The sequence below is a fragment of the Harmonia axyridis genome, chromosome 2 (assembly GCF_914767665.1).
Source record: "Harmonia axyridis chromosome 2, icHarAxyr1.1, whole genome shotgun sequence".
NCBI classification, from domain to species: Eukaryota; Metazoa; Arthropoda; class Insecta; order Coleoptera; family Coccinellidae; genus Harmonia; species Harmonia axyridis.
The window spans coordinates 27,924,111-27,942,562 of NC_059502.1; the positions used below are offsets into that span (position 1 = coordinate 27,924,111).

At 34.4% G+C, this 18,452-nt stretch overlaps 2 protein-coding genes across 3 annotated transcripts in view; one reads left to right on the forward strand and one right to left on the reverse strand.

Annotated features, from left to right (window-relative positions):
• The window catches only part of LOC123671944 (alpha-1,3-mannosyl-glycoprotein 4-beta-N-acetylglucosaminyltransferase B), a 257,900-nt gene that overhangs the window by 144,770 nt on the left and 94,678 nt on the right, over positions 1–18,452 (reverse strand). Inside the window, exons 1-2 of one of the 2 annotated variants that reach the window (XM_045605848.1) lie at positions 7,546–7,685; positions 2,187–2,674 (exon numbers count right to left, since the gene is read on the reverse strand). In XM_045605848.1, the coding sequence (XP_045461804.1) occupies positions 2,187–2,657 (471 nt within the window). In that variant the 5' untranslated portion in view covers positions 2,658–2,674; positions 7,546–7,685. Of the gene's footprint in view, positions 1–2,186; positions 2,675–7,545; positions 7,686–18,452 lie in introns of those variants that run through there. The other variant, XM_045605847.1, reaches the window with a different exon arrangement.
• LOC123671943 (probable 3',5'-cyclic phosphodiesterase pde-5) overlaps positions 7,824–18,452 on the forward strand; it is a 338,133-nt gene continuing 327,504 nt past the window's right edge. Inside the window, exon 1 of the mRNA XM_045605841.1 lies at positions 7,824–7,942. The gene's annotated coding sequence lies outside the window, so the exon portion shown is untranslated. The remainder of the gene's footprint in view (positions 7,943–18,452) is intronic.

Here is an 18,452-nt window from a genome sequence, read left to right on the forward strand (position 1 = left end):
GGAGGATACTGGGGTTGATTACACGGTGTTCCTAAATTGGAGATACAAATGAAAATGACAGATTTCCGGATCATTTTAAGGAAAAAAGTCCTATAACATGAGTCCCCAAACATTTTGTTTTGAGATATATGTGTTAAAGTTTAAGTTTTTTCTCGTATAACCTTCCCTTCACAAGATATTTAATATAAATTGGCCATAGATATTCCAGTTTGAAGTTTTCACCATGTGATATGCTAATTTTTAATGCAAATCTACAGGGTGATATATTTTCTGGAAGGATGCCTGCTTCCTTCCTCCAAAACTATATTTTGGTGAATGGCTGTTAGTTTAGAAAAATGTAGAAAAATCCTCTGGTCCAGTACTACACTTTTTGGTTTGTTATAGTTTTGTCGTATCTGCTATCGATTTCGAGAAAAAATCTCTAGTAATCCTCAGGAAAATCCAAATTATTATAAAGATCCAGCTAGTAAGCTCTAATGAATGCATTAATTATAAGTTTTTGTATTTATTTACCTAATCTGTAGCGAAGATTAATAAATATTTGATAAACTCTACGACACACTAGAAACAACTTGTATATTGAAAGCAAAGCGTTTGTGGGCTCATATTCATGAAACTTTTTTTCTCAAAATTATCCAAGTAATTTCTCATTTTCCTTCGTAAGTCTTATTTGAGAACACCCAGTATAAGGTAAGAACAACCGAATTAGTGACAACAAAAATTATTTCGAGTAATTTGGTTCAAACTTCATTATCAAACTTCTTTTTCTAACATTACAGATATGAATAAAAGTTGTCGTCAAAAATTTTTTTTCAATTATCTTTCCCCAAGAAAAAAAAATATCTACGCCCTTGGTTCACAAGAGTCGAGAATTGAGAGAAATGTCAAATGTAAACGATGTATGCGCCATCTGAAACAGACTGCGATCTCTCGAAATCAAGTAGGTATAAATCTGAAAAATCTCCCGTTTTGTCTGAAAGTTTTACAGGTGTATGCATAGAAACTATGCATCTATCAACAGAACAATTATCGCAGTGCTATTTCGCTTCCTACAATGCAATTAGTTCTCCGTATACATAGAATTTTTGACAGGAGGGAAATATTCGTAAGTAATTGCACAAGTGCATCAAAATTACCCATAATTTTGCATGACAGCGTGTTGTCATAAAAACTGCATGAGTTCACCTTCGGTGTCGGGCTCTTTCTCCAAAAATGAAAATGACCAAATGCAGTTTTTCAAAGAAAACACGCTGGAATGCGAAATTATCCGGTCATTTTGATGCACGAGTGTAATTCGGGGGAATATTTCCCGAATAAACTGTTAACTTGTCAAAGTGACATAGATTCCGTAGATGCCATAGGTTGGAACTGTGTGAGATTCATAGAAACTATGCATCTATGAACAGAACAATTATCGCAGTGCTGTTTCGCTTCCTACAATTCAATTATCGCTTTAATTTTCGATAATTGCATTCCATTTTACATAGAATTTTTGACAGGAGGGAAATATTCGCTGTAATTTTCGATAATTGCATTCCATTTACATAGAATTTTTGACAGGTGGGAAATATTCGTTGATACTTCACAGAAAGTTCTAGGTTATATTGATAGTCCACTATGAGTGTGGTATAGAAGAAACCATTGACCACTCGGTAAATACTTGTCCAATTTATAAATTTCATGGTGGTTTTCATGCTATCCATTCAGTCTCAGATTATTTTTTGGAATAGGTCACTAACTTCAAATCAATACATTGAAAACTAACATTTAGTATTTCCTTTTGGTTCTTTTATTTTTTTTTTTTAGGATTTAGTTATGGAGTCGTCAACTGCTGGTGAAGCGAAAGGATGGAGAAGATTTTGTTTTGGATGAAGAGGAAGCCCTATTCTGTAAACGTATACACAAACCTTTTGTAGTTTGTATCAGTATGAAGAACCTGTATATTTTACACTACACTTATACGGGGACACAGAGTTTTTGCTGAGGTTTCTATCTGTGCTCTTGTATCATACGTTGAAATGTATGATTCCTTGTTTACATTTCCTCTGATAATATTGAGATCACTTCTACACATGCTTTATTGTTTGAGGTTGAAAATTTGTTGTATTGCTCTATCTCAAAAAAATATTAATATATTCTAAACCCAAAGAAAAATCAAAATATTCATTAAAAAACTTGTGACTCACCTCTGCAACAAGAATAACAATAAGAGTGTCGTTCGACTCTTTGGGCGACATCCCCTCGACTAGATTCTGTAAGGTATCCATCAGATAGCACTGCTTCTCGCGACGAACAGTTGGCACGCCTAGCACAACCGATACGCCGCTTCGTCCCTTGGACAGCAGGTAGGCCAGCCTCAAACTGGAGGGATCGTCCAGGAGATGCGGCAAGAAATGGTAGGACGATGGCAGCCTCAGCTTGATCGGGGGATTGAGACCTGTAGCTGCGTTCATGCCCGACATGTTCTTGAGCATTTGTCTTATTTCAGGCCTGGATTCTGGTGCAGGCGATAGAGTGAAGATGGATATGTTGTCGCCCGCGTAAGCCGATTGGTCGATGTGTTGGGTGAGCTGCTGGAGGTCTTCCTGCCTGGCTCTGTACATCGTGTCCAGGTATTGCAGCTTTACTTGGAGCTCGGCCAAGCGTTGTGTCAGCATCTGTTCGGTGTTCACGTCTGAAACAAGACAGGTGGGTTAGATAGATATATTTCAGGATGTTTTGATAATAATTTCGAGCTTGGAATGTTGACGAAAACTGGAAGAAACAGTAACATGTGCAACAATGATCATAATACATTGTTCTAAGTTCTGCAACGATTTTGCACGCTTCATTCCATGTTACGCTACTGGAATTTTTGAAGACGCGGTAATTTGTCAATTAATAGTATCATTTCGTGTACCATCGGTCGAAATGCAGATGCGCAGATCTAGAGAGAATCTTCTGAAAGATTTTCAATGATTATTGAGACTTCAGCAAGAATACGTACCTAAGATTTAGATTTCAGTCATCATTAATTTAATTTGAGACTCGGAATCTGATTTATCGGCGAGAATTGTGTCGGGATTCTCGGTAAGTGTTAACATGAATATTTGTATTCAACAAGTAATAATCTCACCAGAACGAATCATTTTAATTTGAAACAGTAGTTTTTTTTTAGAGTCATCCATCTTGTCGAAACGTATTTCAGGTTTGGTAGAATTCTTTTTGTGTCAAATAATGTCAGCAAAACTCCTTCTCAGGTTTATTTGATTATAAATGTAATGATTTCTTTGTAATTTCTTGGTTAGAAATCCGAGAAGGAGTTGTAAATTCAGTTAACATATTCTGATATCGTTGTTCATTTTCTCAAAGCACCTCCCGTGAGATTGGAACAAGAAAACCTCCCGTGAGATTGGAACAAAGAAAACCTCCCGTGGAATTGGAACAACATAAACATTTCTTGGTATTGAAAAATATCAAGAAGTAGTTCCTTGAGATACAGAATTTGGAATAGTACGTATGCTAGACCACTTTAGTTCCTGAATCTGAAAGAATACCTGCGTAATACCTGGCATTATCACATCAACTTCGTTGAATGAGGATTGGAGTACTAGAGCTTCCTGATAAGAATTGGTGTTCAGAAGGCTGAAGATAATTTACAGAAGAGGTTCCATCCTAGTAGCAGACTAACTCATTTGAAATCGTTTTAGGTTAAGTTTCTATTTTATTATTTGTTTAGAGTGAAAAGGATCGATCATTGTATATTTTAATTTTATTGAATTTGTGAAAACCTGGGTAGGAGTTTTGTTGCCAAATAAGTCAAACCACCCCTAGAAATTAGTCTTTAGAGTCTCATGGGAAATTGTAACGTTACAGTTCATTACTTGATTTTTTTACAGAAATCTGAAGGAGCAGAAGCGAAACTTTGCTGAATATAAACACCATTTAAATCCACTTCATAATTATTTTATAATAAATCCCACGATTTATAATTGAATCTGACTTATATATACAGGGTGTTCCAAATCAAGTCGGCACCATTGCCAACTCTGTTATTATTGATGCTACGATGTCGGTTATATAGGCAAACTGGTAGCATTTTTAGTGGTCTTCTCGATGCCGAAAACAAAACAAAAACTGACAGTCGCGTTGTCATAATATTTCATAAAATGATATTTCGTTATTAATAGCAGAATAAAACGGTATAAAGAAGAAATTGCGCTAGGATGTGAACTCGTGAAACTCGTTATCATCATGTCGCACCCTCAGACGAAAGAAAAGATAGAGGTGCCCTTAGAAGTAAATAGCGTTGTATTGTAATCAATTGCAACAGTATGATGATAGTGAGATAGGACAACAACAAACCTGCAAAATTGACAACTAGAGGGACGGTAAACATTTCAGTGGCGCAGTCAATGGTTCTCTTACTGTTTTCGGTGCTGAAATTTTTGGAACAAACATATGCATATTTCGGCAAATTGTTCATTTGCGTGGCACCATATTTTGCTAAATTCGAAGGAAACCTACAAATGTTAGCATTGAATTAAGTTTTCGATATCTCACAAATACTACGCCATAGACAAGATATATTCTATGCCTATGGACTCAAAACGTGAACTTACCTATGATAGGTTAGGTTTTCATTTCCGATGTTTTACACTATACATGTTTTTCGAAGTTTTACCATGATTGAAATTAACAATATGTAACTTAAAATTCACAAACTTGTAAAAAATAACGCCGATTACAAACGTGAAATTAAAATGAATAGTTAACCCTCAACGGCCCTCTAGTTGTCACTTGCAATAACAACAACAGAACCGTGTTGCCAAATCCAAAGAATATTCGCAAAACATCTATGTCACAGAACGGAGAAAAGTTTACTTCTTCCTCAGAATGGCAACGCAGTACATTACAAGTGTTTGTAAACAAAAATGTTATAGCGATGTCAACAAATGCTATAAGGCACCTCTATCTTTTCTTTCCTCTGAGGTCGCACCACTTACCTAATTGACACCACTGAGCTATTTGGTATTAATATACAAAACGATGATTTCCATCTTAAAGCCATTTCGCTAGCCGCATTAATTTTGTGAATCAATAGTGTCAATAGAAGGGCTCAAATATGTGTTCAACAAGAACGCGGTGTTTTTGAACATTTACTCGATATTTTATAACGCTTTATCAAATCCGTTTGTTATAAATCCTTCCTATTAATACACCTTTATGATGAAAAGTCAAATGAGTTTTTTTGTTGAGAATGGTATTATGAATCTAAATGCATGAAAAAAATATAGGGTGATACATAGAAAAAATTTAATTTTATGAAATATTATGACAACGCGATTGTTATTTTTTTTTGTTTTCGGCATCGAGAAGACCACTAAAAATGCTACTAGTTTGCCCATTCAACCGACATCGAAGCATCAATAATAACGGAGTTGGCAATGGTGCCGACTTAATTTGGAACACCATGTATAGGTGTACATTTGCTTCCGCCTTTTTTTTTCCTGAATCCGAGGCTTTATTGTAAAACAAAAACTGGTTGGACATTTATAATTCGAAGTATTGTTCATGGCTGACCGAAAGTGTTTGTCAGCCAGGCCATGTACCATCGATAGAAACAAGTGATAGTACTAGGGAGGAACGTCCAAGTATGTCTTGAACACTTTCGCAGCAAAGGGTCGAGCATTGTCATGCTTTAAAATCCCTTTGTCATGTCTCTCGTTGTATATGTAATTGCGTTCAATAACGATCGCATGTGATTGTTTCAGTCGGTTTTGATAACTCATAATACACTACGCCGAACTGGTCCCACCAAATACTGAGCATTATCTTGGAACCGCGAATATTCAGTTTGGCCTTCAATGTGGAATCATGGCCGGGATATCCCCATGATTATCTACGCTTGGTATTATCGTAATGAACAAAAGCCTTCCAACATATCTCGGCTTCAATTCGTACGACACCCAATTTCATTGTTTCTGAATCATTCCCATGACTTACAGGCGTTTTGAAATGGCTTGTTGCGTCATTCCCAATGATCCTGCCAATTCTTGTTGCGTTTGAAACGAGCCTTGATCAAGTAATGCCTCCAATTCTGCATCTTCGAAAACTTCATCTCTTTCACCGCCATGCTAGTTTTCGACGTCAAAATCACCGTTCTTGAAGCGTTTAAATCACTCTCAGCACGTTTTTTCACTAATTGCGACCTCAACGTAGGTATTTGAGAGCATTCGATGAGCCTCAGCCGCAGATTTCTTTATATCAAAACAGAAAATTAAAAACCCCCGCAAATGACGAGAAAAGTAGTGTGGTACCATTTTTCCAAATATATTCAATGCGAAACAAATACAGATGCTACTGATAAAATAATTAAAATGTATCTTGATGCAGTGAAAACGTAAACCAAACTTCATAGAAGTATCTACAATATCATCATTGTGGTTACGAAGAAAAATTCTGGGAATTTTATCACATTGTATCTCAAAAGTGAGCACGTTTAGGACATACGTTCATACAAAGTTCTTTTCTTAGAATGGCACCCAAAATAGTTTCCTTGAATATTAGCTAATCATTAAGGAACACCATTAATACGTACTAATTATCATTTCAAATACTTGAGATAATTAAAAAACTACACTTGTCTCTTGCTTGTCTCCAAAATTCTGAATTATATTGAAATTGAGTGAGACTTTCACTCTATTCACAATAAGAAATTCATTTTGCTCAGTTCAAGAAACTCAATGAATTACTCAAAACAGGTTGGACGTTTTTCTAAAAATTATTTAAGGAATCCCTCAAATTCGTTTGCAACTCCAATAAAAGATTACTCTTTATTAATATGGACAATATAGATAAATTAGTAATTAAATGCATAGTGAAAATGAATGAATCTCCTTCCTTGATTCAACCATTTTTGTGTGAAAAAATTTATCTTTCAGTATGATTCGTTTGGCCTTGTGAAAATAAACAAAAAAGAAAGAAACACACATTTGGATTTAGTATATCAGTATATATAATAGAGAATAATAGTACTGAACACATAATATAATTCGAAGCTAAATTTGAATTTGAACAGATTCGAGCATATAATATTCATTTGAGCTGGAATACGAAAACAAATTTCGTACTTATATTCAGTACGAAGTAGGAAGCGTATTCCAGCTTCAACCCGGCAATTAGCCTGAAGCAGCTGTCGAGAAATGAACAGCTATGAAATGTCAATAAGAGACCATCATCTATATTTATGGAAAGCGAAATTACTTCCCCTCAATTTCATAAATTTAACGGCAAAGCAGAAACGATTCAACTCGTCGAATTTTTGTTGAACGGTCTACTCGTCATTTGCAAACAAAGAACGAACATTTCCGAGTTCAGAGAGCAATGGTTGTAAAATCACTCCCAGCACTTTTTCAAACCCTGATAGAATAGCACGGACTCATCTTTTAGCATAAAAACGTTAGAGGAAAGGAATAATGAGAGGAGAATAACTATAAGTATTTCAAACGAGTATACTTCTTTTGAATATATGGGAGAATATAACTGTTATTAGGTCTCGCTTACGTTGGCATCATTAGTTTCGAAGACATTGAAGAATTACTATTCCATATGTCCCAATCTTACTTGTGGGAATCTCTGTGTAATGATGGCTTGCCGAGTCATGGCTTTCCATGTCGTGGTACTTCATGTATATGTTTAACAATTTACGATTCAACAGAAATAATTATTTTCCTTGCAGGATCTCTGAAGATAATTTCGTTGTTGGTAGTGCAATTTGTCACAGGCAAATAATGGTGTATTCGTGTTTTCAGACGCATTGCACAACGGAAACATCGTTTGAAATGACATTGAATAAAACTGTCATCTGTTCATTATTCGACGATGTCAAAATTGGAAGTATCTGATTAAATTTCGTACCAAGGACCATTTCATTTCTTTTGGATATCCTAGAATGATGTCGGTAAGTGATAAAACTAAATATCAAAGAATTTTTGATCTCCACTGAACGACAAGCTGTGAATTTCCGTCAATAATAACTAAAATTTCTTTGTAGAATTGTAGTTCATTTTTGTACGCTTGTTCAAGGGCACTTATTCTCTCATAATGTCTGTTATTTTCGAATTTAGAGCTGAGAATATAAGGTTGAAAACGAATTTATCCGTTCAGCTGTCTACCGTGTATACGATAACACTCGTCTAGAGACTTGAAATTATCAGAGAAGTGTTCGAATATTTCAGGTTTGAATATTTTGGGTTCCATTATAGGCAGAACCTTCACCTAAGATTGAAATTATAATCTAAGGGATTTATATTTCGCTGCTACCTAATGCTCTATTGTGCCTCTCAACAGAGCTTTTCTCGCCATTTATTGATCTATAGCTATCCTTCCATTTCCAGAATTTTAATCAGCTCTACTTCCTGGTGTGGCTTCAATTAGGCGACTTCTTCACTTCTACAATTTTTGTCCGTAGCAGATTTCGCAGTGGCTAGTGAAAGCGAGGCATTCCGTCAACAGGTGATTCGAAGTTTCTTCCTCCTTCCCGCAGAAAATGCACACGTCGTTTTTCTGCTAGACCCATTCTCATGAGATGAAGATTCCGCCAGAGTGTTTCTCTTTCGGTTTTTTCTCTTCCTAAAAATCTTTCTTGTAGGTACATTAGCCCACTTAGAGGTTCCGGGCCGATGAAAACAGTTTGTGCTACTTTTCTGACAAGTGTGTTGCCCCCTCCATACCCATTAATTCCCGAGTGATCAGGAATCCAGATTAAAAAGACCTTGTTAATCTTGCCTATTTCGTTGACTTATCTTCGGCACTTCAATACCATCTTAGAATCGAGGATATGCGAGCTCATTGCTTCGATTGCAGCCTGACTGTTAGAATGTATCGGAATATTTTTCTCACTGGGTTAATTTCAGCATATCTTTCTATCGCAAGTATCTCTGCCTGAAAAACACTTAAACAGCGGCCCAGCGACAGTGAGCATTTGGTGCCAGTTCTGAATACTCCTGCATCATTCCCCCGGCATGGTTTTAGAACCCTCTATGTACCATTCCAAGGTATTTTTCTTAGAACTGGTATTGTGAACCCCCTTCTTTTCTACTTAACATCGTAGTGAAGGTTTTCTCGCTGATGATTTTCTTTATCATGATCTGGGAAGATTAGCTGATGGCTCATTCCGGTACCTTCTTTATATCGCAAGATGGAGAGGTACGAGATCTTCAATGCTCTAGTTAGACTCGATCTCATAGCTCCAGTGATACAAATACAGGCTAACCTTCAACTTGTATCGAGAGCTGTCCTCGTGCTGTTCTGACTTGCTCTGGCATGCCAGACTATGAGCCCATAAGTTATTATTGGTCTCACAATCATAACGTACTTATTACGTACGTAGTTATTGCAGAATTTTTATGTTACATCCTCAAGTCTTACCTGCCAGACTTTTGCGCCGCATCAAGCATTCGTTGTCAATCTTTCATGCGGGGATAACCTTCTGGGCCTTCTTTTGAATATTTTTACAGAAAAATTCTTTTTCAAAAAGACCTTTTTCATTTTCAATTCTGACTATACGTAGTATTATAAGATTGTTTGCGGTTTGGACCGAACATGTATAGAATGTTTATGAGAATATTATGAACTTGGCAACTCAAATTCATCAAAATTCAAATTTTTAAATTACATCCTACATTTTTCAAGAACGTAGTAATTCAAGCAAATCCTATACTTAAAATGAAAACTTTAAGACCTATGGAGGAAATATGTGAAATGAGGGAAAACCGCAATTTCCAACTGAAAGGAAGTAGTCTGTGACTTCCAAAACCACACAAAGAAACTAAACTTCATAGTTTCGATAACTAAATTCAACATTTCAGAATTGTATAATAATTGATAATTCGTTGGGATTGTTTAAAATCGATAGACAAGTAAAAATTTTTAAATTGATATCAATGAAAGCTCTTTCATGAAATATCAATTCTATTTATCAAAATACCGAATTTCAGTTTTTTTTTGTCCACTCGGTTAGAAATTGTGGTTTTTCCTTATTTCAAAGTTCTTCTTCTATAACTCTTAGAGTCTTCATTTGAGGTATAGGGTTTGCTCAAGTAATCCCCCTCTCTTTATACGTTGAATTGATTGAAAGAATAAAAAATATAGGTTGTAAATTAAAAAACTCCAATTTTTATGAATTTGAGTTGTCCAAGTTCAGGATGTTCATTTTTGATACCAACCAAGAGCATTCCTATAATATTACGTATTGACAGGATCGAAAACTGAAAAGGTTTTTTCGAAAAAAACTTTTTCTGCGGAAATAGTCAAAAATGTGAGTCCCCGTCGCCGTCGCCAACATTTTTTTTTCAGAACAATACCGTTAATTCATCTATCACATAAGTTGAGGGAATTCAGTTGGCTCCCGATGAGGATTTGTTTTGAATTTTACTCTCTCTGTATATTTCATAATATCATTTTGAAGATCTCTCTAATAGATTGGTTCATAGAATTGATGTTCATATTATCAATATACGTCGTAGAAATATATTGTCATGTCCCTGTCACAGACCATCTACTTTTAAAAGAAGTTTCAGTTATAACATTTGCAGGCTGTACAACGGTGTTCCTGAATTTCAAATTATTGAATCAAAATGTTTTTAAGAAGAAGATTAAGGCCTTTCTCCTCGGTTCCTTGTCAGTGTGAGTTTTTGGCAGTTTGTTGGATTTGTTTATTGATTTGATTTTGATGCTCATATTTTTTTTTCTTTTTTTGATCAGTTCTGTATATTTTTATTTTTGCATAAGTTTTGTTCAAATGTACATTTTGTATACTACAAGGGTTAAGTGGTAGAGCACCTTTGGGTGAACTTTCCCTTGAGATATCTAGTAAAATAAAGACGTTATTATTATTATGAATTCACGAACCGTTGCGTTTTTACCCAAGGTATGACATATTGCTGAAATAATCATCAAATAAGCTATCTAATAGCGCAATAATAAACTGGGTGCGCTATTCGAAATAAGTAAGTAGTAGTCTGTTTCCGTTATAACCAGAAGTTGTAGAGATCTGAAAATATTCTAGGGAGAAAGATCATTTTCAAAAACACCGACATACAAAATTTCAGTACAAAATTATGATTAGTTTTCCATAAAGGTTTTATACGTCATCATGGTGAATTACCCTGTATATTCAAGCACTCAAAAGCTTCTGATTTCAAGGCAGTGATCTCCCAATTTTTTCAAATTGTATGAGATCTAATGGAATCGTTATTTTACCAGTTATCAGTATTATTTCTTGACGCGATTAACAAATGATAATGACGCGTAACGAAAAAGAACAAAGTGCTCAATCTACGTTCTCCACTTCCGCAACGATTTGTTCTGAGAACTCTCCAAGGTCAAAAACCATCGAAGATCCACACTTCTGGGACTTTTGTGTTAGGTCCTGTTACTTTAATGAGTGATTCCCCGCACACCTTCATCCGAAACCGTGATTTATTGTTCGTCAGAACCAAACCACGTCCGGATATCTACTAGACAGCCATTGTGCATGTCAAAAGAATAACTTTTATTCGTTCATTAGCTGCCGAACGATATTATTCCCATAGGCGTACAAAAAGTGGTTCTTCCTCCTTTTATTATCCATAAGATTTGATTGGTCAAATTTTCTTTCCATCAACCAAGTAATCAGTGGCGTACCCAGACATAGGCTTTGGGGGGTGCGTGTCTAAGAAAAATTTTGATTATTCGTTTCCGATGTCTTTTGAATTTACAGACACTTCTTGAGATTGATTTTCAATTCGAGTAGTTCGGAGCTTTTGCTAAAAATCTTGTTGATTTCTATCTAATTGTTCATTTTTATCATCATACTTGCTCTCCTGCGTAATGTATGTCCATGAGCGTGTTGATGAGATGGCGAAGAATGGGAAGTACCACACATACCGTACTAGAAACGCAGGTCATCTGATGACGCCATATCACAGAGTATTGGCATCCCAGATAAGTGTCAACCACGAGGCTTTATTGATTTACAACTGCATACCAGAACGATTGAAAATAATAAAGAAGGAGGAACTTAAGAAGATACTGAAAAGCTTTCTGATAAAAAAAGCTTATTATAGCATGGAAGAATTCTGGAAATGCAAATTTGTTAACTTATAATGTTCGTCTGAATTGTTTAAGTTAAATTGTTCATATATCTTTATACCTTTTATGTATGTGTATATATATTTACTGACACACCATGTAATATTTGATGGACTTTATTATTCATTATGTTAATAGTTAACATCTGAATAAATTATTATTATTATTATTATTATTATCAATTTGGCATTTATAGCCCGTAAGTGAATAATGATTATGCCGACCACCGTCGGATCAGATCAAGCCTTTAGATATAACCTCTATTGATGAATTCGTTGATTACATTTTGAAACAATTAAATTATTGCACGTTGTGACTTTTAATGGATATTCCTCCTAGGAGGGATTCGGTTCGAAGAAGTGAAAATTGTTTATTGATGTCCAAATGTTTTATTGCCAGAAGCGTATTAATACAAAATACAATATTCCATCGGAGTGAGAGGCAAAGACAAAAAAAACTGTATGGCCTCAATTGAGCGATGAAGTTAATCTTGAATTTTTCCAGCTGGTGTAGGTATGAACAGAGAAATACTTCATTCGTAATTAGTTGTTGAAAGCATCGTTAACTTGAAAATCTGATTTGAAATCGCATATTCCTACGACGACTACTATTATTGTCTGAGTTCCATGCGTCTTAAGGATAGTCATGCCTTTTTTTGTGAAATTATTACTGATAAGTCAAAAATTACGTTTATATGGAAGAAATATTCTTGCTACAAAACTTGGGGAAATATCCTCAAGGATCTCTTTTCCCAAAATAATAAGATATCAGGAAGCAGATCATAGATACTTTTATTCGTTCTCGAATTACAGGTAGTTTCTGACAAATTACTATTTCAAATTTTCGCAATACCTCTGTTTCTGTTCGAGATATTCGAAAAATTCTACAATGTTGTTGTCAGTAATTTTTATGGTTTATGTGATACTCATAACAGACCATAGAAATTAATTACTTGATTACAATTATATATAATTGTAATCAAGTCATATATAGGGTGTTCCATTTAAAAAGCGCCAACTCTCCTCTATATCTCTAAAATGGTAATATATAAATCTTTTTCATTTATTCTGAGATATAATTCATTTTGTGTTTATTATAAGAGACAAAATGAATTATATCTCAAAATAAATGAAAAATATTTTTATCTCCTATCAAAAGAATGAAGTCGAAAAACCCAATATATCATTCAACCGTATGAGATTTTTGAAAAACCGGTAATGTGATGCTTTTCAAAAAATCTGTGCCTTAAAAACTGCATTGAAAAATATAGGGTGTCCCATTTGAAAACACCAAATCTCCTTTATATCTCCAAAACGGTAATTGATTTTCATGTTATATTACCAGTATCATATAAGCCATAAAAATTACTGAAAAACGTTTTAAGATTTTTTGAGTCTCTCGGACAGAAACCAAGAGACGTCTTAGTTATAGTTCTCGAGATGCTTATTCAGTGAGCATCGAATTTGTGACACTCTGTAGAATGTCACAAATGACCATTCATTTATTTCATTTTTCAATCATGTATACTAAATCTTTGTCTTAATCAAAATTGAAAACCTATTTTTTTGTCTTGAGATTGTTCCATACAGAGTGAGAGGTGGCAAAATGTAAAATTGTTCAAAATGTTCAATTTGCGGTCATAACTGTGTAAGATTTTCTTGCTTTTTAACATGAATATGTCAATAAACAGCCATATTTTATTTCTATCACGTAATTGCGGAATATATTGCTCTTCTAATAGTTCCCTTTCCAAAATATCCTAGCTACGCTAATGATCATTGCCTTGTCGAATTCATAGGTGGTTTCCTTTCACTTATGGAAAGGTATTCCGGCCGCAGATTTATTATGAATGAATAACGATTATCTAGAAATGAAGACCATGTATTATTCGATGGTAATATTAATTTTCTTTCGATTTGATTGAGTCCTTGGTGGTTGCTATTCTGATCAATGAAAGGAAGTAAGTAGTTTCAATGTTATGGAAGATTGCATCAGGTACTATTGTTAGAGATTTGTTTCGTGGAATTCCATTGAACCTTTTTCGTTCTCCATCATTGGAGATTATGCATGAGAAAGTAGTAATTGTGAAGTTGAACATCGAAAAGCGAAAGTGTAATGTTGAGAGAAATAGTATGGAATTGTCTAAAATTCGATTCAATACAAATAAACGTTGACAGTTTATAATTCCGTCAATAATGTGTTAAAACTTAATCTAAACAAATATAATCATGAAGTGAATTTTCTGTTCTCTGTAAAAACTTTTTAATTTTTCACATAAATCATCTTTGAAAAAAAATTATAATTCAGCAAATGGAATCATGATCTTTTTTGATGTTGAATTCCTGTTTCATATCGAGGGAATCGAGAAAAACACTGACCTACGAGTATACTCAGAATCTATAGCGTTCCAGTTTAGTTTCAAATCTCTGAGATATGTAAATATTATTGAATACTTAGCCATCCGAAAATTAAACTCAAGTTAATAAAAAACCTATTGCCAGACCTAGTGACGTTTTTTTATCGAATATTGAGGCGTGCTGCTCATAAACTGATTTCCTTCGGGTATTTTGTCGCCCATCTATCGAATGTCATGAGCTGATATATTGAATTTGATACTTAGTTATTCTTTTAATGTTTCTAACGTGAACCATTAAGGAAGTTGTAAGCTGATATGAATTTGGATAAAGAAACATGCTCAGTTTTTTATTTCTCTTTAATATCACTATTATATTGCACGGTACTAAAATAATTCTTCTTGAAAATTTAAGAAGAAGACATCATTTCAAGGAGAAAAATATTGCAAATTTACTCGTAATGATTTAGTTTTTTTTTCAACTCAAAATATCACAACAGGTGACTATACAGGGTGTCCCGGGAAGAATGCGACAAACGAATACCATAAATTAAGGTCATCATGGAGGACCTGTATCAAGATGTTTCAATCGCCTGAGTGCCTTCGTTGGGGATATACAGGGTGATGTTTATCTTATGAGTAAAATTTCACTCATAATAATAATATAATAATAAAAGAATAAACATTATATTATTATTATATTATTATTATGAGTGAAATTTTACAGTTCAATAACTCTCTAACTAATCGACCGAATAATTTCAAATTTTGAAGTTTTGTCACCCTTTCCTATCGCCTTCCTTCATTGTTTCTTAATTCGAGTAAATCAGATCCGGACTAGGAAAATTTCAGACTTTTTCTATTTTCGTGAATATTGGATCACCCTGTACGTGAACATTATGATTTTTTCCCATTTTCGGAACCACAAAGAATCAATTCATCATTAAAATTCTGAATCTCTGCTTGGCACGGTCATACAGGGTGATCAATAAACATTCCCTTATGAGTAAAATTTTTTTGGTTCAATAACTCTTCAACGAATCCACCGAATTATTTCAATTTTTGAAGTTTTGTCGCCCTTTACTATAGCCTTCCTTCAATATTTCTGAAATCGAATAAATCAGATCCGGACTAACAAAATTTTAGACTTTTTCTATTTTCTTGGATATTGGATCACTCTGTACGTCAATATCATATTTTTTTTCGTTTTCGTAACCACAACCAATTGATTCATAATCAACATTTTAGAACTCAGCTTGCCACCGTCATACAGGGTGACCAATAAACATTCCCTCATGAAAGAAGTACAACCGATTCAACCGAATAAGATAGCGAAATCTGTGAAACAACTATATCATATCAACGTGCTCAAAATTGCATTAAAATGGAGGAATATCGTTTTAAACAATATCTGCTAAACTGAAAATATTTTATTTTTGATTAATTGTTTTCAAGATCAAATATTTTCAATTTATTTGCTGTTTTTGTTCTATTCTTTATCCAGCTTGTTGATTGGAAGTATTTCTAAATAATTCGAGGAAAATTTAGGTGAGACATTCGTGAAGGGGAAACAACTTCAATTTTCGAGATAATTTTACCGATAAATTCAAAATATTTTGAACTATGAAATTTCTTTCATGAAGAAATGTTTATTGATCACCCTGAATAATGGCGCCAAGCAGAGATTTAAAATTTTTATTATGAATTAATTCTTTGTTATTACGAAAAAGAAAAAAAAGCATGATATCAACATACAGGGTGATTCAATATTCAAGAAAATAGAAAAGGTCTTAAATTTTCCTAGTCCGGATCTGATTTACTCGATTTCAGAAATATTGAAGGAAGGCGATAAGAAAGGGCGACAAAACTTCAAATATTGAAATTATTCGGTGGATTTCTTGAAGAGTTATTGAACTAAAAAAATTTCACTCATTAGGGAATGTTTATTGATCACCCTGTATGACCGTGATTTAGAATTTTTATAATGAATTGAATCTTTGTGGTTCCGAAAACGGAAAAAAATCATAATGTTCACGTACAGGGTGATCCAATGTTCACGAAAACAGGAAAAGTCTGAAATTTTCCTAGTCCGGATCTGATTTACTCGAATTCAGAAATATTGAAGGAAGGCGATAAGAAAGGGTGACAAAATTTCAAAATTTGAAATTATTCGGTGGATTAGTTGAAGAGTTATTCAACAGTGAAATTTCACTTATAAGATGAACATCACCCTGTATATCCCAAACGAAGGCACTCAGGCGATTGAAACCTCTTGATACGGGTCCTCCTTGATGACTTTAATTCATGGTATTCATTTGTCGCATTCTTCCCGGGACACCCTGTATATAATATAACTATGTACTACATAGGTCTTAATATCGTTAATAAAATAAAATTATCTCAAGAATGTTCATAAGATTTTTTGTCGGGTATAATGATATAATGGAATATCTAACGCACATCGATCAATTAAGAGGTAGTTGAAATTCTTATCGGAATGCCAAGTTATAAAACCTCTTTAAAATAATGAATCGATGCAGCACGGTTAAGGTCACTGAGAATTGCGTTGTTGGGCATTGGATAGTTTTATGGCTTGATTCTATGTAAAGAGAAATTAGAATTATACGTATACGGACATTTAAAACTTCCATTGTATGGTAATTTTATTCTCCCACAAGAAAACAGCGAGAATTTCATAGATAATGAAGTGTTAAGATTTTCATGATCGCAAGTCACTTGTTGAATTTGCAATGCAAGATACAGGGCTTACTTCCACTAATTTCTCTGGACATAAAGTCTGACAACGCTATATTCATAAGAATAATTCATTCAATTTTGTGTAATAGTTATTTAATTAAAATTGAAGGAAAAAGTTGTTCTGTTGTTGGAAATCATCCGGTTACATGTTTCGGCATGTTCGCCATTATCAAAACAAAGATTCTGAAAAAGATTATACTCTTAGGTACAATATATGAAGTTGAGTCAAAGTCAAAGTCAAAAATATAAAATGACAAACAAAACATAAAAAAAATGAGATTAATAGTTATTTTCCTAACAAGTGTGGAAAGTGATACTTTTCCGCAAAAGACTGCAGTTGACCGATTGACGCGAAGCAGAGTTCTGCTGGAAAAAATTCTAAACTTAATGAAACTTCTTCAGGTTGTTCGAGGGTGTTGTGGGATGATTCTGTCAAGTACTTCAACACAAGGACCCTGTGCTAACTTGAGGAGGGCCGAAGAACCTCAACATTTTCGGACTTTTATCAGTTTTTTGCTCATAACCTTTAAACTAAGTAGTTTTCCACCAAAATGTTCGATTTTAAACATTAGCCTTAAATTCTCTACAATTTTGTATTCACAAACTCTTTTGTAAACCTAATATAAATTGCGATACAGTCGATCAAAATTATAGTCCAGTAGACAAAGCAAAAAAAGTGGGGTCTCCTGGAAAAAATTCAGAATTTAATGAAACTTCTACAGGTTCTTCTGGGAGGACCTTGTGCCTCGCCTTGTGCTAACTTGAGGAGGGCCGAAGAACCCCAATATTTTCGGACTTTTTTCGGTTAGATAACGGGTGTTTTTTTTCGAGGTATACAACTTTAAGTTGGCATTACTGTTCATGATCGCGACCGATTTAACAGCTGTCAAGTGATTTATTCTCAGTTTGGTTTGGCAATTCATCATGAATAGACTCACGCCTGAACTCTTGCAAATAGTGCAATTTTATTTCGAAAATAATGGTTCTGTGCGGAATACGTATCGCGTACTACGTCCATTTTTTTTTGTTTAGCGATGAAGCGCACTTCTGGTTGCATGGCTACGTCAACAAACAAAACTGCCGCATTTGGAGTGAAGCTAATCCTCAAGTGTATGTAGAAACACCGTTACATCCAGAAAAACTGACTGTTTGGTGCGCTTTATGGGCTGGTGGAATCATTGATCCGTACTTCTTCACGATGATGGCCAGAACGTTACAGTCAATGGTG